The sequence below is a fragment of the Cornus florida genome, unplaced genomic scaffold (assembly GCF_030987335.1).
Source record: "Cornus florida cultivar Cherokee Brave unplaced genomic scaffold, ASM3098733v1 CherokeeBrave_3.0.0_Hap2_Chr11, whole genome shotgun sequence".
NCBI lineage: Eukaryota > Viridiplantae > Streptophyta > Magnoliopsida > Cornales > Cornaceae > Cornus > Cornus florida.
In genome coordinates, this window is record NW_026775581.1 from 128,280,044 (window position 1) to 128,307,680 (window position 27,637).

The 27,637-nt window shown below is 32.2% G+C and overlaps 3 protein-coding genes and 1 long non-coding RNA gene across 7 annotated transcripts in view; 2 read left to right on the forward strand and 2 right to left on the reverse strand.

Annotated features, from left to right (window-relative positions):
* The first annotated feature begins 1,742 nt into the window (after positions 1–1,742).
* On the forward strand, positions 1,743–3,438 carry LOC132282114 (protein WUSCHEL-like). The gene is made up of 3 exons (XM_059783738.1): positions 1,743–2,154; positions 2,248–2,345; positions 3,127–3,438. Exons 1-3 carry the CDS (start codon positions 1,743–1,745, stop codon positions 3,436–3,438), a joined length of 822 nt encoding a protein of 273 aa, XP_059639721.1.
* Positions 3,439–8,137: 4,699 nt separating this feature from the next.
* Positions 8,138–13,054, reverse strand: LOC132286221 (uncharacterized). 3 transcript variants are annotated; one of them, XR_009472715.1, is made up of 6 exons: positions 12,736–13,054; positions 12,505–12,551; positions 12,329–12,403; positions 11,594–11,709; positions 10,645–10,704; positions 8,138–8,688 (listed from the first exon to the last, which is right to left on the reverse strand). It is a non-coding gene; the product is annotated as an uncharacterized LOC132286221 (long non-coding RNA). The 3 variants fall into 3 exon arrangements; XR_009472716.1 differs by having other exon boundaries at positions 12,662–13,054; XR_009472714.1 differs by having other exon boundaries at positions 8,139–8,688; positions 12,505–13,049.
* A 3,937-nt stretch (positions 13,055–16,991) lies between these two features.
* Positions 16,992–18,316, reverse strand: LOC132283669 (WEB family protein At2g17940-like). The gene is made up of 2 exons (XM_059785670.1): positions 18,002–18,316; positions 16,992–17,794 (listed from the first exon to the last, which is right to left on the reverse strand). The coding sequence occupies exons 1-2, from the start codon at positions 18,140–18,142 to the stop codon at positions 17,285–17,287; spliced, it is 651 nt and encodes a 216-aa protein (XP_059641653.1). The 5' UTR covers positions 18,143–18,316; the 3' UTR covers positions 16,992–17,284.
* A 1,812-nt stretch (positions 18,317–20,128) lies between these two features.
* Positions 20,129–27,637, forward strand: part of LOC132285230 (multisite-specific tRNA:(cytosine-C(5))-methyltransferase trm4a-like) — a 12,009-nt gene continuing 4,500 nt past the window's right edge. The window contains exons 1-4 of one of the 2 annotated variants that reach the window (XM_059787400.1): positions 20,129–20,479; positions 21,341–21,426; positions 21,633–21,897; positions 22,058–22,113. In XM_059787400.1, coding sequence (XP_059643383.1) covers positions 22,068–22,113 — 46 coding nt within the window. In that variant the 5' untranslated portion in view covers positions 20,129–20,479; positions 21,341–21,426; positions 21,633–21,897; positions 22,058–22,067. The remainder of the gene's footprint in view (positions 20,480–21,340; positions 21,427–21,632; positions 21,898–22,057; positions 22,114–27,637) is intronic. The other variant, XM_059787399.1, reaches the window with a different exon arrangement.

The following is a 27,637-nucleotide window of genomic DNA, read 5'->3' on the forward strand; positions in this document are numbered from 1 at the left end:
GAGCATATATTGTAGATATGATTAAAACTTAATTATTGTTAAAAAAATAAATTAAAAAATCAAGGGACTAAGGATTTTGAACTTTTCTCTTAGATAATCCAGAAGTCGTTTGTGCGCTATAGGGTAAATATATTGTGAGTGCGGGCATTTGCTTAAACTTATAAAGAAAAAAAAAAAAAAGAAGACAAGTACGAGTTAATTTTGAAAAATAATTTTCATGAACTTTAAAAGCAAAAATTGCATTTTCTGAAACCGATTTTTCTATGTATTTCTTCTTCTTTTTTGGATTTTAGGTTACAGGTTTTCTAAAACATTATTCAGATGAACTTTATAAATACTGTTTCCAAGGAAGTATTCATGTTCATTTTATTTCCTATTAACCCTCATTTTTAGTTAAAACTAAGTTAGTCTCTTCTTGATCAATTAATGTCCAACAATCAAAATCCTTAATTATCATCATCATTATTATTAACATCATCACCATCTTCACTCCTTTAATGAAACTACAAAGAAATTAAAAGATATATGAGAACCGAATTTCCAAAAAAAAGAAAAGAAAAAAAGAGGAGGACTCAAATGTAAAACAACATACATTAATTTTCTAATTTTATGGTAAGGTACCCTAGCATCATTATGGATGAGCCTAAAAGGGCACCTCTCCTAGCTGCTGCAAGCCTTCAATTATATGCAAGAATGGAGGAGCTAGCATTATAAATAGTTCTGAGGGGGTACGTACTTCCCATATATACCAACCACCATTTAATTACATATAGAAGAACTCAGAAGTCCACTTAGTTCATTAGTAGTGACCCAACAGCAGGTAAAAAATTAAAAACAAAATGACAACAGACTGATTATTTTTCATAGACATATATATATAAGTAGCTAGTGACAAAACACAACCCAGCCATCCCCACAATCCTTCCCATCAATTGGCCATGAATATGCACTTCTGATTTCTCCCTAGGAATTGGGATATAGAGAAAGGAATGTTTTCAAACTCATTTACAATTTTATTTGTCCATTGCAACCATGAATATATATATAAGTACAAGAGAATATATATATATATATATATATATATATATTGTATATAGGGTCTGGCTTTTGGGGCATGATAAAGAGGACAATATCTCCATTAAAAGAAGAACCCCCCATGAACTCTAAATCACAACACACCACTTTGTAGCATTCATTCATTCAATTCATTCAGAACCTTTCTTCTCTCTTTCTTTCAACTCAATATAATGTAAATCATATCATATCATCTCACCACTCTTTTATTGTCTATATATGTGTTTCAGTCCCCCACCTCTCTTCACACTCTGAAATCATTCATTCCTTGTCATGCATCATATATGTATATGCCTTATCATCCAAGCAAACTCATCCTCTCAGTCCCTCCCTTTCTAGTCTCTCTTTTGTCCCTTCCTTTTTATTACCCTATCTCTGTCAACTTCAGTCCTTCTCTCCCAGATATCCCTCTGATATCCCCCCATGTGCTCCTTCTCTCCCTCCTTTTTTTTATAACCCCAACCCCAACCCCAACCCCAACCCCATCCCATATATTCAATTCCCCACCATATATCTCATGCAAATCTTACCTACCCATCTCTCTCTCTCTCTCTCTCTCTCTCTCTCTCACACACACACACACACACACACATTCTCTCTCTCTCTCTAGGTTAATTCTTTCTTTCTTTTGTTTTCTTCCCTTTGTTTGATTAATCTAGGTATATCTCATGGAAGGCCAACAGCAACCAAATGATCATCAAGAAGGTGGTGGGGGCAGCAAAAGCACTTTTCTATGCAGGCAAAGCAGTACAAGGTGGACACCTACTACTGACCAGATTCGAATATTGAAGGAACTTTACTACAACAATGGAGTTAGGTCTCCAAGTGCTGAGCAGATTCAGAGGATCTCAGCTAGGCTGAGACAGTACGGTAAGATTGAGGGCAAAAACGTCTTTTATTGGTTTCAGAACCACAAGGCTCGTGAGAGGCAGAAGAAGAGATTCACCACTGATCATCATCACCATAACATCCCCTGCATCCAACAACAAAGACCTCCTCCTCCTCCTACTCATACTCATCCTTGGAGATCTGATCAAGACCCCATTCACAACAACAACAAATACCCTACCATCCGTCCTGGTGAAGTATCAAGCTCTTCATTTGTGTGTGTAAATTTGTGTGTTTTAGTTGGTGTTTTAGAGTTTTATATATATTTATGTGTGTGATTTGCAGGGGTTTCATCATCTCCATCTTCTTCTTCTGGCATGCTTGGCGTGGGACACATGGGAAGCAATGGGTATGGATATGTGACCATGGAGAAGAGTTTTATGGTAAGTTAATTAATGATTATAAGGAGGTTTATTATTTATTTAATTATATAAATGTGTATCTGTATATGTATATTTGAAAAGGTAAAAATTAATAGGTTTATCAATTGTTCTTGAGAAAATTAATAAGTAATATTATATGATGTAGTTGGTGAGGCACAAAGTCATTTTCTAGTTCTGTCTGTCTTTGCAATGTATGGGAATGACAAACCATAACAAAATTTACACCCATGTGTGTGTATGTAACAATATCAATGGAAGAGTCATACAATATCAGTTCAAATTAATATTCCCAAAAAATAGACAAAGAAGAGAGCAGACAACCTAGCGCTTCAGCTTTCTTGATGTACAAATTAGAAGCCAAGACATACATGTATCTCTTAATTTCACGAAGGAAAATCTTTTTTCCCTTTAAGCCAAACAAAGAAAGGGGTTTCATGATTTTTTTTTTTTTAATTTATAAAATAACATATATAATATCTGATATTTTATAAATAACAATGAAAGAATGAGAAGAAAACTTCATATGTATATGAAAGAAGAAAGAGAGTTTAAGTATCTTTGGTTTTTTTTTTTTCAATTAATATTTGTTCAAGATGTAATCTATGTTTTTAAGGTATATATATATATATATAGTCCACTGTTCTATCCTTCCTACAGCTACCTGCCTTAAATATTTAAGTTATTTAAAAAAAAAAAAAAAAAAAAAAAACAGTTTATTTCCTGAAAAAATGTATGAATCTCTCCCTGTGCACTTGAAATTTTTTGTTGTTTTTTCAATCAGGACTGTTCAATATCACCAGGTGGTGGTGGCGGATCTATGGGGCGCAATTTTGGATGGGGTGGCGTTGATTCATATCCTTTATCCTACCCTTTATGTGACATGAAAAAGTCATATGATGAAACCCTTGAAGATGAACAAGAAGACCAAGCCCCTGAGATAGAAACCCTCCCTCTCTTCCCAATGCATGCCGACAACATCTCCGGCTTCTGCGGTATCATGCCGGAATCTAACAGCTACTATGACAGTAAGGGCACTCCTCGTACCTCCCTTGAGCTTAGCCTCAACTCCTTCCCCGGCTGGTCACCGGAGTAATTTTTCCGGCATATATATATGTTCACCCGCCCAATTTATGTCATATATATATATATATATATATGGTCAGTATGGTAGTCACATCTTGTTGCTTCTATGTGCTCAAATTTGGTACTTCTAATTAGTAGTGGTTTTCAAACTTCTTTGTAAGGCCAATGGTACCAACTTTGACATGTTTCATGTCAATGTATTTACATGTTCTCTTTAATCGATCACTACCATTTTCTCATTTCACCATGCAAAAAATTAAATTTGTACCAGTCTCACAAATTGGACATAACTATGCTTTGCTTTGTTTTGTTTTGTTTTGTTTTACACCACAAAAAAAAAAAAAAAAAAAAAAAAAAAAAAAAAAAAAAAAAGAAGAAGAAGGTGAAACGGTGTCGTTTTCCATTGCCGAAGTCTGAATGTAGAATCGGTATAGAATTGAATGAACTGCTAAGTTATTACTGTGAGTCTGTCTGTGACTCACATGGTTCACTGGCATCAATGAGATGTGCAAATTAGCAATCTAATACTTTCACGCGCTTGGCGGTACTTCTTCAAGCGCGTGGGTAAACGATGCTGGACAGAGATATCAAGTGGGACCCAAAAGAGGTAAGAGGTGGAGTGAGTGCCATCCTACGCTACAGTGCGCAAGTTAGGGTTAGGGTATCCAAGTAGTACAATGACAAAAAGATTTTCCAATGATATCGATGAAGAATTAACAATTATAAAAGGGTACTTTTGAGAGTATATGCGGCCGTTATTACAAGAAAGAGTATATATTTTGGAGTTTGTGTCCTGCATCGTAAATTCCACAAATTATTAGCTTGTCCTCTCAATGGACGACGGACTAGCCTTATCAATGACCCACTTGAATATGGAATCAAAAATCATGTTCATTACTATAATATATCTTTCACATTCTTTGTTTTAAAATTTCTCTATTTCATCTCAATTATTATGAACTTTACTAATTAAATTATAAAATAAAAAATTTACAACACTATCATTTTGATGAGCAAGGTAGTGTCGACACTTTTTGTGTCACTTTTATTATTCGACTTAATACAGTGTTACCGTCTAATTGAGTTACTTTCTGAATATATAAATTCGTGATTAATCTTTGAACTTTTTTTTCCTTTTTTAATTACTAATTCTTAATATTTTTGTCTTGAAAAACAAAATTAAAAAAAATAAAAAAAAATTTGTTGGACCAGACGGCTAGATCAGTTGATCAATAATTTTCTCTTTGGCATGGTGACTTATTTGATTCAAGAAATAACATGAAAAATATGGGTTTTCCCTATAAATCAGACAAAACCATCTAACTGACATTGGGTGGTCGTTGATGTGGACGGTCAAGATTAATTATAGCAAATGGGAACCCAAAGCATTCAATCAAGTAGATTTTATTTTATTATTATTATATTTATTTTCTAGAGTGTCTGTGTGAAACAGCTTTGTAATTGAAAAGGTGTCCCAATCAAGAAGATTTTGGATGGATGCATTCCCCTTATTTGGATTGACATATCTTCAAACTTTACGGCATCGGATGACCCTAATGTCATTTAGGGCACTGAGCCCCATTTGATCGAGCCTTTTAGAGAGAGAAAGTATAGAAAATGCTTGTTCTCTTAGTTGATAGATAGATACATATAGGACGTCTTTAAAGCTTTTTGAGGCTTCAAGTACGTAAAGTCCCTTAATAGAAAAATGAGGCTTGAAATATATACATCACTCTATATAATACTTTTTCATGTAAGTTTATTTTGCAAGGATGGTAACAAGTAGGTTTGTTTGCCATTTTCATCACTACGGCAATATTTCCAGTTTTCACTCTTTCAAACCCAACCAAAGTCTTGTCTTCATTACCATCAAAAATTAAAAAGTATAATACCAGAATATAATTGATTGGTGATATTACCTAACATGATGTCAATAATAACTTAGAGAATGCTATGAGTCAATTTTGGACACGAATAGAATAGAATAGAATAATGTCTCTACCAATTAGACCGAGTGATAAGTGCAGAAAATATTAAATACTTTTATCTCTTATTTTTAAAAGTATATAAAAAATATTTCTAATCTTTTCACATTGTACAAAAATATCATCTGACATAAATTAGTATTGCAATACTCGTTTTGTCCTTTTACTTCTGAAAATGCCCGAGGGTATATATGCTACTAATCAAATACCTTATATATATATATTTTTTTTTTTTGAAACTTTTTTCTTTATATATATCTCTAAACATTTTAAATTTTTTTTTTTTTTGAGAATTTGTAGAATAAGAATTTGAATTTTTTGAGATTCCACTTTACTCTTTTGTACTAAATTTTTTTTTTCTTTATTTTATTTTTTTTCTACCAACATTGTTAACCAAAAAAAAAAAAATCTCAATATAAGTGTGCACTCGTTTTTGGACTTTGAATTTTTTTTGTTTTTTTTAGTTTGCACTTTATTATTATTTTTTTTTTCTATTTTTATCTTTATTTTTCTTTTTATTTTATATTTTTATCTTTACTTGTCAATTGTGGTCGTCCTCCAATAGTGTCATTTTTGGTCATTTTATAAAACTATTTATTTTTATATTTTTTATAAAATGGTTTAGTAAAGGTAATTTAGTTAATTTAGGGTTTAAATTTATCAGATGGACCTATTTGTACTAGATTGAAACTTTATGAGTGTTTTTTGCACGAGAGGAATATCGTCCAATGGTGTCCTTTTCGATTATTTTACAAATTATTTATTTTTATATATTATATAAAATGGTTTAGTAAAATTAATTTAATCAACTTAAGATTTAAATACTTATTTGCACAAAATTTGGTAGAAAAACTCATTTGCACAAAATATTGACACTCTACTTTTATTATTTAATAAATGTTAATAAACGAAATGACAAATATAATCCCTAAACTTTCCATTTATCATAGAATCTTACATCCTTAAATCTTTTCTCTCCTCTTTTCGGATCTTGTTCTTCCTCTCTCTTCTTATCCCTTTTCTTCTCTCATCGGATCTCTTCCTTTCCCTGCCTAAATATTTATGTATTTATCTTTAGCAGAATCCACATTCACCTATTCCATCAATCCCGTTAAAGAAGTATATAGAGAAGAAAAGTTTTTTAAAAAAATAATAATAATAAGGTAATGCGTACATAAAACTCATATACTATGAGATTATTAGCATATATATCTTATTGGGCATTTTCGAAAAAGTAAAAGGATAAAACGGGTATTACAATACTAATTTATGTCAGAGGGATATTTTAGCACCATGTGAAATGATTAGGGGTATTTTTTGTATTAAATAAGGATAAAAATATTCTGCCGAATATACTTTAGGAATGTTTTCTATACTTATCCCCCAACCCCACACACACGTACGTATATAACGGTCCCGCTCACCCTTTTTTTAAGCTACCATTGAATACATTCATTGCGAACTTAACATTTTCTTTGAATAAAGGGTGGGATCTCTGGGGTGGGTTTTTCCGTTTGGGGAGAAGCAGATGTTTTGTTGGGTTAGCTGACCTATTCCAATTTTCTTTTTCCCATTTATGGGTTGTACATTACTTACTCTAATATATGAAATCGAACTTTGAAAAAAATAATAATAATAAAAATAAAATAAAAAATCAATTGGGGTAGAAGGAACATGTCTTTTTTATGTTGTGATCGTTATTCTATTTTTTTAAATAAAATAAAGTTCTCTAAATCGGTAAACTACCAAGTGTAATATTACAAGCCTTTGAACTTTCTATTAACTCTATATCCTATTTGTTTTAATCTTTCCCATCTTCGTCATCAATGGCATGGAATCCTGATGCCTTTGCTTCTCCCCACTTTCCCTTTACTTTCCTTTATTTATTTCAAGTTTATCCTTAGATTTCTGTAGTTTATATCACTTTATTTTAGGGAGATAAAAGTGATTAAGGTGAAAACAACACGGGAGAGAAACATGCTAGTTGAATTACTGGCTACCAAATGGGAAAGAAACATGCTAGTTGAATTACTGGCTACCAAATGGCCCAATTACACTGCAGCTGGGACTCAATGAATTGGAAATTCTTCAACTTCATAATAACATGCTAGTTGATAGCCTAATTTCCAACAGTCATTGGGTCAACCCTAACACCTTAGCTGCACCAGTTCTTTCAAACCAAAAGCTTCTTATCACAATTACAAGAACTGCCTCTCCCTACCACAACTCCAGATGTTATTGAATGGTTACCTAGTCCCACAAAGGAGTTTTCTATGTCACACACTTACAAGTACTTCACTCCACCCTCCCCAGTTTTCCATTGGCACAAACTAGTTTGGTTCAAGCACCATATACCTAAGTCTTATACTATGGATGGCAATGAAGGGAAGATTAAGCACTCTTAATGCCAAACCTGTCCTCCACAAACGTTACGCTAACAGCTGCTATTTATGCAATTCTGCTTGGGAGTTCATTGACCATCTCTTCTTCAAGTATGCCTACACTTCTCGCATTTCACTACAAGAAAAATGACTTTTTATCACGGTGGAAAATGATTTCTACCACGATTTTGAACCGTGGTAGAAACAGTCGTGGTAAAAAGTAGAGACTTTCTACCACGGTTTTGCACCGTGGTAAAAAGTCTACTTTCTACCACAGTTCCGCACAGTGGCAGAAAGTCGTTCTTTCTATCACGGTGCAAAACCGTGGTAGAAAGTCTTTACTTTATTATCACAGCCGTTTTCACTATAGTTCAAAACCGTGGTAGAAAGCCTTTTCTACCGTAGTAAAAAGTCAATTTTCTTGTAGTGTTTTCTGAACGACTTTCTATCACGGTGCGGAACCGCGGTAGAAAAATAGACTTTCTACCACGGTGCATAACCGTGGTAGAAAGTGTTATATAATTTATTTTTTTTTAAAATAGTGTAGCCCTTACGAAGCCTTTTTTTTTTTTTTTTTGTTTCCCTTCTACTAGCCTTGCACCTGAGAAGCAAACCATAAATAAATAAAATATAACATGATAACCAAATTAATTTACAACTGACCAATAACATCATAGATATATATATATAATCAATTCCAAATCATTGTTTTATACAAAAATTAACCATATACAAATTTCAAAAAAGTACATGATCCACATCTTATATATTTACTTTACCAAAATAAAACAAAAATTCTTCATATCTTCTTGCAACTTCTTCATGAGCCATACAAAAAATATAGCGGCAACAAAAAAAGTAACGGCAACTGCAAGTCGCAATCCTAGCTTTGACCTACAAAGATGTAATAGTTGAAGTAAGAGAATTCATATAAAGCAAGTTGTAAAATTGTCAAAATTAAACCAAGCAAAACAAGCATTATAATAAAGGTACATTGAAAGATCTACTCTTCGTATTAACTCAAGCAAAACAAGTATTAAAATGGTCTTAACTCAAGCAAAACAAGTTCAGTGTGTCAAGGAAATAATCCCAGGATTAAAGCTTAAGCATGGCTTATTTAATAGGTTATTGAAAGTACACAACCCTCCCAAATTGCTCACAAGAGGGCTTTATTCAAGAAAGAAAATGACCTTAGCTAATTCAATTTTTCTTTCTTTTTGACACTTTTTTAGGACTGAAACCTGGCCAGGATAACTCAAACCACCCTACAGATGACTTTACTGCAGTGCTATGACAGCAATGGCCAGTAGAGTTGCCACATCCAATTCAAAATCCGGTAAAGAAAGGCTATAATACATGATGTCTCTCTTTGCATTCTTCTAAATCATTTTGCATAATTAAACAGATTCTTTTAGAAAGTTTAGTAGATCTATTATTTTTTTATAACCTTTCTTCTCTTCTTTTCAAAGGGAAGCACCTAGTTTAATTAAATGCTAATTTATCTTGCTAAACCTATTTTGGTATACGCTACCAATAGTAATGGAATCAAATAAATGATCTAGGATGGTTTGTCAGCCATATTATATGGACTCAGTTACTTGTGTCTTGAGTTGGTAAATGTCAAAGCAGGTAACTGTCTAAGGTTGAATATATCAAATACCTAAATCTGAGGACACTGTTAAATAAGAACTATTATTGCCTTCGATGATATGTCTTTTATGTGACATTTAGATTCATATCTATATCACCTTCTATTTTAGCACAGAGGTCATGTATTCTAGTACCAAATGGTGATTTAAGGGACTAACCTAACTCTAATTTCTCACATTAAAAAACAAACTCACTTTTGATCTAAAGCTCACCTTATCACCACCATGTACATATGGTTCAGTTCTTAGGCGCATTTTTTATTCTTTATTTTTGCCTTTCACATTTGCTTTTATATTCCGTGCCATAAATTGAAGCTCAATTTCAACCTCTCAGAGACAAAATACATGACGACCACACACGTGCACAACATTCATTTGGACGCCAGTGTTTTAGAGTTTAGAAACAACTATATTTTCATTGTTGGTTATTCAAGTGTATTAATAAGCATAATGAGGATATGTTTCATAGTTTCTGGATGTTTTTCTTTTGGTATATTTTTCTTAATTACCAAAGCACTAAGAACTTTCACTTATTTAAATTCAGATGTATTTTTTTTATTCAAGAACAAACATCATACAATCATATTCCACTATAGTAAAAAAAGTAATATATATATATATATATATATATATATATATATATATATATAGAGAGAGAGAGAGAGAGAGAGAGAGAGAGAGAGAGAGAGAGAGAACAGATTAGAATTTATTATGAGAGAAAGCAATCATCAGACTAAGAAAAACCCAATCGCACCATGACCTCTCTGATCTAGCAATTCCACCCCCTCTGCCTTTATAACAAAAAACAGCACAACAGCAGAATCTAAACATATAGACGCACAAAAAGCTAACAAAAGAAAGATAGACAAAATGGTAACACTACGGTTAAGCAAGCAACTCATGCTAACGCAATTATTATTGAAGTGATTGGGATCACATTATAACTTAGCACGCACAAACAAATACACACAATTATATAGAGAGAATGAGAAGCCTTCACCACTTCTAGGGGAAACTATATATAAATACTTCAGTTTTTAATTTTAAATTTCATATAAAAAAAATTGGCAGACTGTGTTGGCACATTGATTGGATTGGGAAAACATCACTTGGTTCTATTAGATACCCACAATAAAAATCAACTAAAAAAAACTACAAAGGAGTCTAATAACAAAAATTATAGAGATGTACAGAAGTTTACCTGAGAAACAAACTTTCCAAACAAGATTTAAAGCTCACCAAAATGAAGATGAAGCACATTCTGTTAGAAACAAAGGAAAGGAAAAAACTATGGATCAAATCAGTTCGCACTAAGGTTTCATGAACTTCCTACAATAAACAAATAAATCTGAAGGAAGCCCAAAAATCTGTTTGAAACAGTTTTCCCAGCAAAATGTACTTCCCTTTGAAAATTCATAAAAAAATAAATTCTCAACCAATTTGCATGAAACCAATGTCCATTGGAAGTTTAAAGACTATATTTTTCTTCTATCAATTTAAATCAATAAATTTTCTTACCGATTAAATCAGGTTTGAAGAAAAAGATACAAAAAATTATGCTCACAAAACAGTTTTGACAGCATGTTAACATCAACTTCGAAAATCCATAATAATTGCAAAATACAATCAATTTGAGCCAAACAAAAGCCTGTAAACTCATTAACAATTGTACTTTCATATCCAAAATTTAATTTAAAAGATAACAGTTCTAAGTATAGAGATTTGAGTTCTAGAATTAGCATGTTTAGTTTCATTTTCCAACGCAATTCTTCATTTAAATTCTAGCAATTCTTCAATTAATTTTACTCCATTAATAAGAAGGTCGAAACCTACCATACCTACAATCTATATATGTCATAAAATCGAGTGGTTTGATGATAAAACTGTACTAATCCATTTCTTAAAATCGTCAGTCGATAACTTCACATTTTTTTAATGGAGCAAATTGGTTATAGAGAAATGTTGGAACAAATTCATCCTTCGGAACAAGGCAATTTACATAGAAGTTATTTGAAACGAAAACTATGTAAGGAGATATATGCATTCTTAAAAAGAATTCACAACATATGATGATGATGAAAAATAATCCACCAGTGCTGTAATAGGAATCAGAACTAAATTAAATTCAAAGAATGAAACTTCAAACTTACATCTGCTCGTTACATGATGATAACAATTTCCTATAAATGCAAAGCACAACTTTTACGGAGCCAAAATGCTCATTCCTCAAATCCTTATAAAATCTCTGCTCTAGGTAATCAGTAATCTGTATAAGAACCAACAATGGAAGTCACTTCAAAAAAAGTCATAGGCACTTTACCAAGGTTACAAAATTTAGAGTAACTTTTTTGGGTTCGACAGAATTTTTGAACTATCAAAAATTTGTCATTGGGTTCAAGAGATTCATATTTTCATTACTTCAAATTCTCAATTGTTTTTGACATTTTCTTAATCAATATTTCCATTATCTTTACAACAGGGGGAAAATTTGAATTAAATAAAAAACTCTAGAAACTAACCGACTATGAGCATAAAGTTAAGAGCACAAGGCAAGGCTTGCCTTTAAATAAATAAATAAATAGATATTGGCTTCTCTTGTCTCTTAATGTGCCAGGAAAATTCTATTAGACTATTAGGTGATAAATTTCAATTTGAAACCGTAACTAGAAAAATCTTTCAAAAAAAAAAAATTTGATGGGTTAACTATAGATTAATATAGTGGCTAAAAACTTTATATGGTAACTGCAAATTTAAATTTAAATGTTGAATTTAGAAAGCTTGAATTTGCTTGAGTCGGGATTTCTGATAGAGCCATGAATTGACATACAATATGAATTGAATTTTCAGAACAATAGCCTCTTAGTGAAAGGGAAGTTAGGCCGTACCTTTGGTATTCGTAATGGATTTTTCAAAGCATAATCACAAAGCTTCCTAATTTTTCGGTCATTTGGTTCAGCATCCTACAAAAGGTGATTGACATATTTGATAAGCAATATCAGAAACTTTTAAAAAGGATAAACCCTAATTTCGTAAATACATCAACAAAATTGAAATCCCTAACCTGTTCGTACGCATCCTCTTCAAAAATTGAACTCCTCTAGCCCAACTCTAACATCAAAATCGCATAGATGAGTGGTGAGAAGAATAAGAATCAAAATTTATGTATCCATTTTAATCAACCGAGTAAGTTTTGCGAACACACACACACACACACATACGTGTATAAATAGAGAGAAAAATAGATTGGAAACAATCCTAGCAGCAGCGGTCGTCTGCAAATCACCGAACACACCTTCGCGTCTCTAATGGAGGATTCCAGATTTAGGGTTTCTTCTTTATGGGTTAGGGTTTACTCTGACGGCCAACTGAAAGAGGCTTGATGGAAAGAGGGAAAAACATTTTCACCGGTTAGGGTTTTAATCTGACCAGCACTGTGTGTGTTTTTTTTGTATGGGTGTGTGGATTTATCTCTGAGTTTTCATTCGATACAGCTTGAGGGAATCGTGGCATAGCCATTCCTAATCTAGTCGCTCGCCCTCGCTCTACTGAATATATATTTATTTTATTTTATTTTTTTTGGACTGGGCAAGCATTCAAAATATCAGCGGGAATAACACCCGCTAATATAAATTTACTTTCAACCACGGTTTAAGAGGAACCCTGATAGAAAGAGGTCCTTTTTAACCACAGTTTTAAAAAACCGTAATAGAAAGTGATTTTTCTATCACTGTTCGGCATTTAACCGTGGTAAAAAAATCATTTCTACCACGGTTCTTGTAACCGTGGTAAAAAATCATTTCTACCACAGTTCATGCGGAACCGTGGTAGAAAGCGTTTTTTATCACGGTTAATGCGGAACCGTGGTTAAAAGTTATTTTTCTTGTAGTGTTTGGAAGTTTATTCAGGAAGTAGTAGGATTTTACATCAGGCCTGACAATTGAACACAACTACTGCATTGGTGTACTGCCCACTGGAACTCCTCAGATTTCCTACTACACAAATTACTTTTAGCTGCGGCTGTTTATCTAATCTGGATGGAGAGGAATGCTAGAGCTATAAACAACATATCAGCCCCATCCACTAACATCATAGCTCAGGTGAAGAGTTGTGTTAGAGCCAGACTAGCAACAACCAAGCTCACAACCAGTTTTGATTTGAAGAAAATCCACTCTATCCAAGAAATGTAGTCATTGTTTTAGCAAGGGTGTGCCTGCTTTGGTCGTCAGCTTCTGCTATCACCCTGACTCATGGTACTGAGCATGCTGAATTTGGAATAATCATACTACTAATTTGATGGAAAGTTTTCTTGTTAATCAGAAGTGTGTTTGTCTTTTTTGTATTTCATAGTTGGGGTTATTGTTTTGGAATGTTTGTTTGTTCCTTGTTTATTGTTTGTTGTTTGTTTGTTGTTTCTCCTAATTGGGGCATCATGTACATTCTTCAATCTTATATACAAGCTTACCATTTATCCAAAAAAAAAAAAAACATGGGAGAGAATGGAGTAAAAGGGAAGAGAAAGAAGAGGAAAATCAAGATGAGGAACAGTTGTAGGTTGTTTTTGTTGTATCAATTATTTAAAAAATAGGAGTAGAGCGTCTTAGGTGTGTTGTGGAGTACTATTAATATCATCTCCCTTAAATTTAATATCACAAATTTGAAGTGCACTTTTAGATAGATTTTGCGTGTTATTTATAATATTGATGATTAATTTACATCTGCTTCTTAAAAGAAGCTAGGGTATTTGGAAAGAATTAAATGTGAAACTAACTCAAAATTAAATTAAATTTTCAAGATACCTCAAAGTTACAATATAGAGATTGGTTAGATAGGCAACTTGAATTAACACAACTTTCCATAATGAAATCTCAGCTTGAACTTCATTAAGATTGGGTTTAGGTTGAGGTGATGACAACTCTAGCATATATATATATATATATATAATCTGAACCTAAATTATATTTTTGTTTTTATATTTTATATGTATTGTACATAATATTCAAATTATGATCATTTTTTTTTTTCTTATTTACTTGCTTTGTTTAAATCTTTATTTAATTATTGTATGTTAACACTTTGGATAATTAATTTCTAATAATTTGTTTGTAATTATTTAAAAATTTGCATCACAGGTTTATAAAAACTTATGCCTAAAAGTAATCTAATTTGAAATTTTTTTTTTTTAAATAATAATAATGCCTAGGAGTAATCTAACCTAAAACTAACTTAAAAGAACACATCAAATTTCGTGTGTTTGCAAACCAAGTATAAGATTTGAAGGATGGGTGATGTATTATTTTCATAATATTATTATTATATTTATTTTTGATAGTTTTTAGAGAAAGTTTAATTTGAAGCACTTTCGCTATGTTTTTAAGTTTCCTTTTTACTTTAAGTTTCCTTGTAGTGCCTAGGTTTATAACTAAGCCCCCCTCTCTCTCTCTCTCTCTCTTCTGTCTGTCCTAGGTATCACTGAACCCTCTCCCTCGTCTGTGCTATGGCGGCCACAACAGAGCTCCTTGTTAGTGCTTTTGGTAAAATGTGTGGAATTGATGATGATGATGATGATGATGGTATTAGATTCCATGTGAAAGAGGAAGAACGTCGTCGTGTGTTTCAACTTCTTGAATTTGTTTCGTGGATGATACGGGAGAATCCGGGTCTGAATTTTTGTGAAATAAAGAGGCAAATACAACGGCAAGTGCAGGCCACAGCTCCGGCGGAGAAAGCGTTCTTGGATGACAAGTATGAACGACATTTGGAATTGATATTGTTGAAACGAGCCATGAGGGACTACTTTGGGGGTCATACGTCAGTGCCGGATTGATGAATGATCGATGATGATGATCCATGTGGAGGAAGAAGAAGTTTGTGTCACGCATAGAAGGGATGCCAATTTAATCCGGCCGTCCAGTCTATGTTACGAATTTGGAAAATAGTGTAAAACCCGCAAAGCGCTCGAACCACCCCAAATTTTTCAATAATGTACTATATAAAAAGTGGCTAGAATATTAGAAATTATTGTTATACCGTGCTCCTTTGCATGAAGTTGGTATTTTACAATTGAAATTGAAAAATAATATAGTTCAAATTTTAAATTAATTATTTTTTAAAATCATTACAACCAAACATAGCATTAATAGAATTGCACCAATTACTCGTTTTTTTTTTTTTTTTTCAACTTCTAGCGTTCTCTTTTTCTTACTTTAGCATCATTATGATCAATTGATTTAATAATATATTGGTCCAAAGACCAACCAAATTTTATTTTTTCCAATAGAAATAGAGAAATACGAAAGAACTTGCATTAGGGAGAGAGAGGCAGCCTTTATTGAAGTTGGAGGAGGAGGGTATGTGCATTTGGTGATTCTATTTGTGATCTTGGAATAATGACTGATCCATTCAAACCATCTTACATGATTACTATAGGAAACTAATAATAAAAACAATAATAATGGGACAATTAGTGAATCAAAATAAATGCATATTCTTTTTATTATAACAAAATATAATCAGTTAGTGATACTATGTGATACCTATCATTATGCAAAGTTTCTCTATGATAATATTGAACTAAAGACATGCACTTAATTGAGATAAAAATAAATTGAATTAGTCATACACGAATTAAGCTTGAAGAGACTAAAACATTCCTGATTCAATTACTTTGGGCGCGCATTTTAGTTATTTTACAGTTAGGCTTCGTTTGTTTCGACGTAAAATATTTTTTTCAGTATTTTTTTATTTGTACTTTTCGGTATTTGACAAAGGTTTAGGTCGAAGTTGAGGTTGAATCCTTCGAGCGGGATGTATAAAATAACTTACCAAAAATTGATGGATAAATTATTTTTGTAAAATTTTAATATATTTTTTTTCTTCGTAAATATTTTACGACAACCAAACACCAAAAAATAAAAAAATATTTTTTGCAAAATATTTTACATCCAAACAAACGGAGCCTTAGTTGGATTTTTTTTCTTTTTTTATATTCAGTAATAGAATGGCACTTTATTCTTTTCATTGCTCCATTGACAACTAAAAAATCTCTAATAAATACATACCAGAAAAAAAAAATATATATATATATATATTATTTGACAATAGTTCTTAAAACCTAGCAGATTTTGTATACCTTTTTGATATAAAAAATAAATAAAATAAAAAAATGGTTTAGGCCTAATTTGAGTTATCTTAGTAGCAAAATTATGTGCATAGTGTTGGTTAAAGTACCATAAATGCGCCTTGACTGTATAAAATAGCCCCTCAAACACAATATTCCCCGTGCCCAATTGGATATTGAGACCATATAGCTCAACCTCCAGAATAAGGAAACTCAACGGGGAAGAGAGATCCATTCTCAGGGTAAAAATGCTGGTAAACATCATGGGCCAATTGACCCGCCATGCCAGATCCATGTTTTTTTTAGGTAAGTTTACATTAGATTTCTGGGTCAGGCTCTAGGCCCCAAGCTAATATATTAATATCCCCATAAAGAATGCATTTGAGAATATATATTTATATATATATATACACACACACACACACATGATGCTTTTAGATTCATATATAGTCTACTTTATTGAATGACTTTCTCATTGAAGAAAAACAAAAATACAGCCTTTTTCTCATCCAGTACAAAACCATGACCTTAATAAATGAATGTCGCCAAAAAAAAAAAAAAAAAAAAAAAAAAAAACTTCAATCGTGACTAATTTTTAGTTATTAGAAAACCAAATACTAATGCATAAAAAATGCTTTTCTTGACGCATTTTCTTCTCTATCATGATCATGCATGCATTAATCTAATTGAATCCATGATCATGACGACCTCGACCTATTGGAGACTAACCTTCTTGACTAGTTGTACTTCCCTTCTTTCTCGAAAACATCCCTCCAATTAAAGGGATGATAAGCTTGGACCTCTTCTTCATCTTTGTTTTAGGAGGATGTGTAGTAGTACTCTCTACCACTTCACCAACATCTTTGCTAACAATGACTTGAGCTAGTGCAGGAGGACTTGCAAACTTCACTGATCTCTTCTTTTGAAACTGATTATTATTATCCAACTCGCCTTGATCTTCTTCTCTCTGTGTTTCCACGAACTTGATCTCTTCGATCTCGGGATCAAGTGAGTGTTTCTGGGATTGGGACTGTTGATCTCTTGAGTACTTCAAATGTTGTAGCTCTCTCTTGGTTTGTTCAAGCTCATCCTTGAGAGATTTAAGGCAGTAAGCCATCATATTACTCTCTTCTTTAGCCTTTTGAAGACTTTGCTTTGTTTCTTCAAGCTCACTTGTTACTGCTCCAATTCTTGATGACTGCAGTTGTCTATTTTCACTTGATTTTATTTGCATCTGCCACAAAATTAAGTGTACATATATATGTGTGCAACATATATATTAGCTTATAAACTCTATATGCAAACTCTTCAAATTGATCAATAGAGAAAAATAAAAGCATATACTCCATATTAGAACAATAAAAATATATATATATATAATATTATCCGACAGTGAGACTAATTTGACTTTAATTTTATGCAAGCTAAAGAGAAGAAGTACCTCTTTGAACTTGTTGGCATAGATTTCACCGGCTAAAACTCTCTCCCCAAATAACATGACTGCTTCTTTAACGGACCGGAATGGTGCCCGGGTGTCAATCTCTGCTCGCCCTCTCACAAAAACCCCTTCTTCTCTTTCCATGTTTGGTATTAAACAACTTACTTAATTATATATAGTCTCAAACTGATCATGCATACATGCACAAGCACTATATATAGAGAGAGAGCTAGAGAGAGAGAGAGATTGATGAATGAAGTGACAATGATCTCCTCTCCTTTATATATTATGGGGGGGAGAGAGATCGATCGAGAGCTAGAGAATGATAGTTTGTTAATTATGGTGGGATCGATGAAGTTTGATTAGTTAAAGGAAGTTAAATAAAATCATGGGGTTCATTTCTTCGCGTCCACTTCACTAGAATTCTGTTAATCGACTGTGATGCTTGGTGGTTGCCACATCTTAATTCACTTGAACACAAAGCCCATCAACTTCATCTCTCTCTACAGAGACTACCAGAAGTGGACCACAGGAGAAGGCCCCACCTTGATTTGGACCAGGCTTATATAATACTTGCATATATCTCCGTCTTGGTCCAGTGGTCCCCACATTTTTACATTTTAGGAGTATATAAACTCTTCCTATAGGTCCCACTAATTTGAACTGATTTAAATAAATTATGCTAAAATGATGATGTTTGCCTTTTAATCATATGGATGATGGGTAAGACTTAATTTTCAAAATTTTCAGTTCAATTCCAGGTTTTGGTGAGGAATCTAGTAAATTATCCACTAAAGAGCTTTGTTCCCAAGTTGAAAGGTAGAGATGCAACTTGGATTGAGTAATCAAATTTAATTTTGAGTTCAGCTTAATTTTTCGTGAATTTAGGCAATTATTATTATTATTATTATTATTTTTTTTTTCTAGTTGGTACACATACTGCTTTTATTGGGGTTTGAATCCCTGACTTCCCTTTGAGAAGTAAGGACCTTGTACTATTAGACCACAGGCATGTTAGTATTTAGGCAATTATTTATATTATTAAGGTTGGACTTGGTTGAAAAATCTGAACTCAAATTTAATTAGAGTTGAGTTTGTGTAGAAGTGCTACCATCCCGAATCCGAATCTAAATTATAATATTATTTTTATATATATTTTTACTTATAAATACATTATATATAATATTTAACATCTGTTTACCTTTTTTTTTTTCTTTTTTTTTTCAACTTCTTTTGTTAAATCTTAACCTATTGTATGTTAACATTTAGGATCCTTAATTTTCTAATAATTTGTTTGTAATTTATTAAAAATTTACAAAAAATTTCTATAAACTTTTTATTGTTTAAGAGTAATTTAAGCTAAAATTAATTCGAGATCATATTAAATTTTTGGTTTGAAATTAATCATGTGAATAACCTGAATTAACCCGAAGTTTTAAATCGGAATTTAAGCCCGAATTGTAAGATTGAATTAAAAAATAGAATGATTGGTTGGGTTTAGATTGGGTAGTTATGGTTGAAGATGGAGTTAAAGTTGAATTTGAGTTTAACAATTCATATGGTGAGTTAGACTCAAGTTATATCTCAAACCTGTCCAATCTGCATGAGTTGCAGCTCTAGTTGAAAGTTTCATTACACAAGCTCTAAGCTAACAGCCGGGGGCAAACCCCGCCCTATGTATATATATGGTTTTTATTTTTATTTTTTTTTTTTTTTATATATTATGCCCCTAAAATTACTACAAAAAAAAAAAAAAAAAAAAAAAAAAAAAAAAAAATTTACCACGCACTTTCTACCATGGTTAGAAGCCCCTTCTTACCAACGATTATTTTAAAACTGTGATAAAAGAGCTTTTCTATCACGATTAATGAAAAACTGTGATAATAATTATATTTTTTACCACAGTGACATGATATAAGGTGAATTTATTTCACATTTCACTTCGATATAGTACCGCTCTTTCTATCACGGTTAATAAAAAATTGTGGTAATAATTTATTCTACCGCAAGCACCGTGATAGAAAGGGTAATAGTTTACGTGGGTTTTATTTCTTCTAGTTTTTTAAAAATAAAAAATACAAAAATATATATACTCACACATACGTATGGACCACACACATACAATTTTAGGGCAAATCATTTCAGCCTCCCTAGTCGGCTCCATCACTATTCTCGTTCTCAACTCTGAACTTGCCCTCTTTCTGTCTCTGCAACTGCAAACTACAAAATCTACAAGAATCAGAAGTTCGAAACCCATATAATTCAGTTTATCTATCTGTCTGCAAGAATCAAAATTTCAAAACCTATTACCTATATCAAAACCCATATTGGCATATCATTTTAGATTGTTGAAAAAATCAAAACCCATATCCTTCAGTTTCCATCGCCCGCTGTTCCAGTTCAGGTTCGTCGTTCGCAAGCTTCAGCCGCTGGCCCTCTGTCTCTCAACTCTCAAGCCCCTCTCTTTGCAACTGCTAACTTGTATGTATGGTTTTTTTTTTTTTTTTTTCCAATTAATCAAGGTCTGTAATTCTTGTTTTGCAAACTAAATCCTATTTAGTGAAATTTTTTATAAACTTTTTATTTTTTATTTTTTTTATGAATTTTAGTTATAAATATTTGTGAAGATAATGACTGAATTTACTTATCAAAAAAAAAAGAAAAAAAGAAAAGATAATGACTGAATTTTTGGTATTCTGAAATTTTAGTACTGTGTAGGGGTCAATTTGATACTTGTATCAGAATTGGGTTTTTGGTACTGGGTAGTTTCACAGTTGTAATTTATTTTTTCTTTAGTTTGTCTACTGTTCTTGTGAACTAGCTAATTATTGAGGAGTTATTTATTTTATTTCTGAATTAAAACTTGTATGATTATATGGTTTGATTTGATAGGGTGATTATAGCTTCAGCCCCTTTCAATCGTGGTTATAAATTCTTAATACATTTGGTATCTTGGAATCTTTTGTCCTTATAATGTTAAAATCTGCAGAGTATCTTTAGCTTAATAAAGATTTATGAGTAGGTGGCTGTTATTGGCATTTATTTGATTGATTCTTTTCAATTTGTGTAAATATATCCTTGTACCAATTATTGATTTGAAGAATTTTATGACAAATTGGCAATAGGATGTTGATTGGATATAGGTTGGATATTATGAAAATGATGGGTACTCTCATCAATGATACTTTAGAATTTCTTGTGGCAGTTCTTGTTGACTCTGATTGTATTTTTATTTTTTTCTTTTTGGTCTTATCGACTTTAATCTGATGATATAACTATTGTGTGGCCGTGTTAAAAAGACAGATGTCAGCAAATTTTGACCATTTCCTTTCCTTTATGCAGTGTGTGCAGCTCCAGGTTCAAAAACATTCCAGTTACTCGCGATGATACACGGATCAACTGAATATGGTTCTTTACCTAGTGGAATGGTGATTCTATTTCTCGCTCTTGGAAATGTATTTTTAGTCTCTGTCCTGCATTTGGACCAATCCACATCGAGAGAAGAAATGGAAATCTGCAAATGTGCCTTATTATTCGCTTGCATGATTGCATTTTCTTTCTTTTGTGATGGAATATTTTTTCTGCATTCCAATAGTATGTAGTTATATTTTCTTTTATACTTTGCTTGGTTTAGGTAATAGCAAATGATGTTGACGTCCAAAGGTGTAACCTCCTTATCCACCAAACAAAAAGAATGTGCCCTGCTAACTTGATTGTCACAATCATGAAGCGCAACACTTCCCTAGTTGCCATTTAAATAACAATCATTCTAATACCTCTGAGACTGGAGTGTTGAAGGAGCCAAATCTCAGTCAACTTTTATTTGATCGTGTCTTGTGTGATGTTCCTTGCAGCGGGGATGGTACTCTCCGTAAGGCTCCTGATATATGGAGGAAATGGTAGTTGTTCTGCATTCTTTCTTTTTTCCTTTTCTCCTTCTCCAAACCACCCCCCACCCCCCCCCCCCCCCCCCCCCCGAAACACCCACACCCACAATCACACACACATACAAATCCTGTTTTTTGTTGTCTTATGCCTGGTGAAATTGTTTTAATACAGGAGCATTGGAATGGGTAATGGGCTTCATGGTCTACAAGTTCAGATTGCAATGTGGGGTACCTTCTGTACTTAACTTTTTTCTATTTTAAAGGTTACTGAAATAGTAGGTTATCAAATAGGCACCTTCTGTACTTAACTTTTTTCTATTTTAAAGGTTACTGAAATAGTAGGTTATCAAATAGGCTCGAGTCCACTATAACTTATAAGCTCGCTACTTTTCACAAAGTTCAAAAATAGATTAGTTCTTAATGACATCTCTGCCCGAACCTAGCAGCTTGTGATGCTGAAAGCTTGGTTTGGGATTCGACATGTATTACCCTCACTTGTTGAAAGTTTAAAATGATAATCGTCTTTGTCAAGTTTGACTTAAAATTTAATAGTAATTTTTCTGTTGGTAAATTTTTAAGTGATCTCAGCTCAGTGCCATGTCTTTTCTTTTCGATGCCTGATTTCAAATAGTATGAATTTAGCGAGAAAGATAAGTATGTTTAATTGTTGTATTTTGTTCCTTTGTGTCTCCCCAAGTGTTGATGTATGATCTGCTTTGAAATCAAATTAGTTTCAAGTAGTTTTATGAGTAATTTTGGTAGAAGATAAAGCTAATCACAGGTCAATATATTTTGCATATTAAAGGTAAAAATGATAAACTTCAGCTACCTTTGTACTGGGTACATTTAATGTGGTTTCTCAGAACTTGGAGATTCTGAAAATCTTATATTTGAACATAAGCTGTTGATGTGGTTTAAACATAGATGGATGAATCTTCACTTGATTCTACTTGGTGCTTAAGTTAAGAGCTTTAATTGGGCAGGTTAACCTGTGATACCCCCTAATTTTGGAACACGGATTGATCAAGTCCGCGCACAAAATCAAGGGATATCAAAACAATTTAAGTATTTAACAAGCACAGAATACAAAGATGAATAATAAAGAATAAATAAACCGCTGAAGAAAACTAATAAATAAATATTACTTAATGCTTCTCCAACAATTACAATTCGGAAATCCCATAACTCAAGGACCCCTTAAAACATTATCCAATAATCCAATACTATTTAAAAGTACACAAGATGAATAGACGAATGACAGTCTCCCAGCTGCGGATCCTCAACCTCGAGACTGGAACCTCTAATAACCTGAAAAATAAATCGTGGGTTAAACCCTACGAGCAAGTTCACTCTACCAGGCCTCTGAAAACCAATAAGCAGATCATCTCTGATCAAAACCAAACCTAATAAAGTTTTAACTTTAATAAAGCACGATATACATGTCTATATATAATTATATATACTATACTAATCACATCCATTAATAGGTTTATTAAATTTTCATACCTATTAAATAATTATTAAAATAATATTCATACCTAGACCAATCTACCATTTCATTTTATAAAAACTCCTTTGACCTTAATCCCATCCTAGTCAGTTGTCTAATCATTTAAACAACAAATTATAATAAAAGAAATACTCTATTTAATCCCAACCCGATAATGATTTAAATTGTTTAAATCACATATCCAAAATCCAAGTTTTGACAAATCATCCACGTCTTCCCCAATATTATTTTATTAATGTAAAATAATACACTAACCAGTAAGTACTAAACTATTCTCATTTAAGAATATCTAACCCTAATCCAATCCATACATACAACAACCATAGATGATATTTTAATCATCTAACATATAACAACGTAATTATGCTTTGGCAAATCAACCATGCCATTGTAAATATTTTTATTTATATATTGGCAATTCAACCATGCCTCCATAAGTATATTTATTTATACATTGGCAATTCAACCATGCCTCCGTGTATGTATATTTATACATTGGCAATTCAACCATGCCTCCACAGGTATATTTATTCATACATTTAATTAGCAATTCATCCATGCTTTCCATATATGTATTCTATTCATACAAATATTTAGGTAATATATTTAATCATTTGACAATTCATCCATGCCCACACTTTAACCATGAATTAACTTTAAAATTAACAATACGCTAAATCATACATAGCCATCACATGCATATTATACGCATATCATTAATTTAACAACCAGCCTATTAAGATATGCCAAATAAGATTGATAATATTAATCATCTTAAATGATTTATATATATATATACCTACACATATGTTATTTAATGTATATATGTGTTTAACGCCTTCTTTAATAATCTTTGATTATTTAAAATCAATATACATACATACATACATATATATATATATATATATATATTCATCCTTCCATACAACTCATAGACAAATTAAACTATATATACCCATATATAAATAATTATATATATATATATATATATATATATATACACTTCCTTCCATAACAAATTATTAATTTATTATATTTACACAAATTAGTGCAACTAAATATGTCAGAAATAGTTTCCTTTAAATACTCCATATTGGTTTAAATAGTTTTCCGACACTTTCTCACTAAAACATAAATATCTCCTAGTAGGATGGGAATCTGATAATGAAATTGGTACCATTGGAAAGAAGACGAAAAATCCTTGAATTTGAGCCCAAGAATGACCCAATTTCGATTTAAAATGACTAAGTTATGACCTTTTTAATTTCTAGTGTCGAATTAGGCCAACATAGTTTCCCACGCGCGCCCACGTGCTTACTATGCACTTGCACGCGCTGGAGTCAAGCCTCCTTGTGTGCTGGTATTGGCTAAGCTCTTTCAGCTACCGTGAGCTCACCACACTGAATCCATCACTTCCTTTATGCCGCATCCAATGGTCATAAATGAGTGCGCAAATGAACACGCTCACACTAGATTATTTTCTATTAACTATAATAGATCTAAGGTCCAGATCAGCGAGTGCACCATCTTCTCATGGTCTGCAATACACCAAATAATCCCATAGTTGACCAGACCACTTCTATGGTCCAGATACACCTGCGCACCAAACTTTTATGCGCCGCGATGCACCATATCAATTCACATAAGTTTAATTAATCAAATGGCCATAATTGGCATATACACCCTATTATCCTACACCGCGCTGCACTGGATCAATTCTTTATTGTGCCGCCGCTCCACATGCGCCAGTTACCTAGTGTATATATATATATATATATATATATATATATAATTATTTTCCTAACAAATAATAGGAAAATAAATCCTAATAAATTCCTAAAAATATCATAAAAATTTCAAAAAATTACAGAACAATTCTAGAAAATAAAGAAACCATAATTAACTCTCTTGGGTCACAAATCCACCTATAGATTGATTTTAAAATATACATAACACCTATATATATCAATTAAAATCCAATAATCTAAAAATCAAATATAATAGTTTATACTTTTTAATTATTCCGATCTAACCATAATTTTTAAACAAATAAATTTAATTAAAGCCTTGATACTCAAGGTGAAATCCTTATGAGTTCTAAGAGGAAAGTTAGAGAAAACTCGCCTGAAGGTTTCGAAACGAAACCAACGCTTTAAGCTTTAATTATCTCTTCCAATTCCGACGTCCTCCTTTTCAGATCCGACCTCCTCCTTGTCAGCCCTTCTTCTTCCTCTCTCTCTGTCTGTTTTATTTTTCTAACGTGTAAAACCTTTAACCCTAAAGCCTTATATGTATTTTTATACACCTTAAATTCCAAATCCTATTCCAACTAGTATTATGAATTAAAATAATAATCTTTAAATAATTTATATCTATAAACATATATATATATAAATATATATTCCTTCCATAATTAACTCATTAGTTAATTAAATCATATATACTTATAAATATCAATAAATATATATCTATATATATATCTTTCCATAACAATTATTAATTAATTATATTTATATATAATTATATATATATATATATATATAATTGATACAAAAGTGATCATTTAAATAATTAAATAACCACAGACCTTCATTAATTAACCCAATAAGGTTTCATACAAGCCCAAGACCACATCTTTTGGTCCAACTTTCCTTAAGCCCAATCCAATTAATTTAAATAAATAAGATAATTAATTAAATACAGAAATTAAAATAACTAATTACATGAAGCACATAAACAAACAAGAATTTACAACTAAGTCATATAATACCAATAAAATCAACACACCAATAATTCAATCAATAATCAACCACACAAACAATCAATCATCATACATAATCACGAAATATAACTTAATTAAAATAAGATAATTAATCTAGCACTCAATAAAATAAAATAAATCATTGAAAAATAAAATAAAATAATTAATCCTAATTAATAAATCTTTTAAAATTATCGGGGTATTACATTCTTCCCCCTTAACAAACGGAATTCCGTCCTCGGAATTCACAAATCCATGATATAAAAACTTTGATTATTTAATTTCAAATTTCATTATTCTTTTTATCCGTGTGGAAATTAACCCATCCACACATATTCATTATTAGCAGACACATCACGTAATTAGCTAATTCCATATTTATATAATTGATAAATATAAGTACACACTAGAGACTCTCACTGGACTAAAGCAGTTTCAACCGGATAGTGGGTATCTCATGTAAAACGCACACAAAGGTGGTTATGAGTCCTCCTTCTACCAGAGCCCACACATCCTTAAACCCAGCTACCCATCTCAATCGGCAATATACGCCTCCATCCTAACCACTGATCCTGAGACTCAAGCTTATATCATGGCCCATATATGTGTGTGTGTATGTATATATATATATATATATATATATATATAATCCATTATATCCACATAAAAGTAAACTATCCAACCATATTATTTCAATGGCATACCATCCAACTATTCCGTTGACCTGACACCAATAAGTAGGACTTAACGCTATGGTTAATCCGTTCCCTTATAAATATATAGGTAGGACTTAACTTCTTTGGTTAATCCGTCCCTGAAATGCCACCGTCCCATACCGGTGTATTAAACCATACCATTCATAAATAAATAGGTAGGACTTAACTATTCCGTTAATCCGTCCCTAAAATACCTCCATATTATTTTATTGGTGCATAAATCCATAAAACCCATACTTCAAAATTAGGGGAAGACTCAACGATTTACCAATACCTTCTAAATCGGTGTCTTACCATTTCCCTGATAAGACTCAATGATTTACCATTAGGACACACTAACGGACCGAATATAGAATACAATGAATCCTAAACTTAAGCTCTAAGTAAAAGAGTACACAACGCGGAAGTCACACAACGAAAGACACCCTAGGGACACTTGAACCTGGAGTGCTCTGATACCAACTGTGATACCCCCTAATTTTGGAACACGGATTGATCAAGTCCGCGCACAAAATCAAGGGATATCAAAACAATTTAAGTATTTAACAAGCACAGAATACAAAGATGAATAATAAAGAATAAATAAACCGCTGAAGAAAACTAATAAATAAATATTACTTAATGCTTCTCCAACAATTACAATTCGGAAATCCCATAACTCAAGGACCCCTTAAAACATTATCCAATAATCCAATACTATTTAAAAGTACACAAGATGAATAGACGAATGACAGTCTCCCAGCTGCGGATCCTCAACCTCGAGAC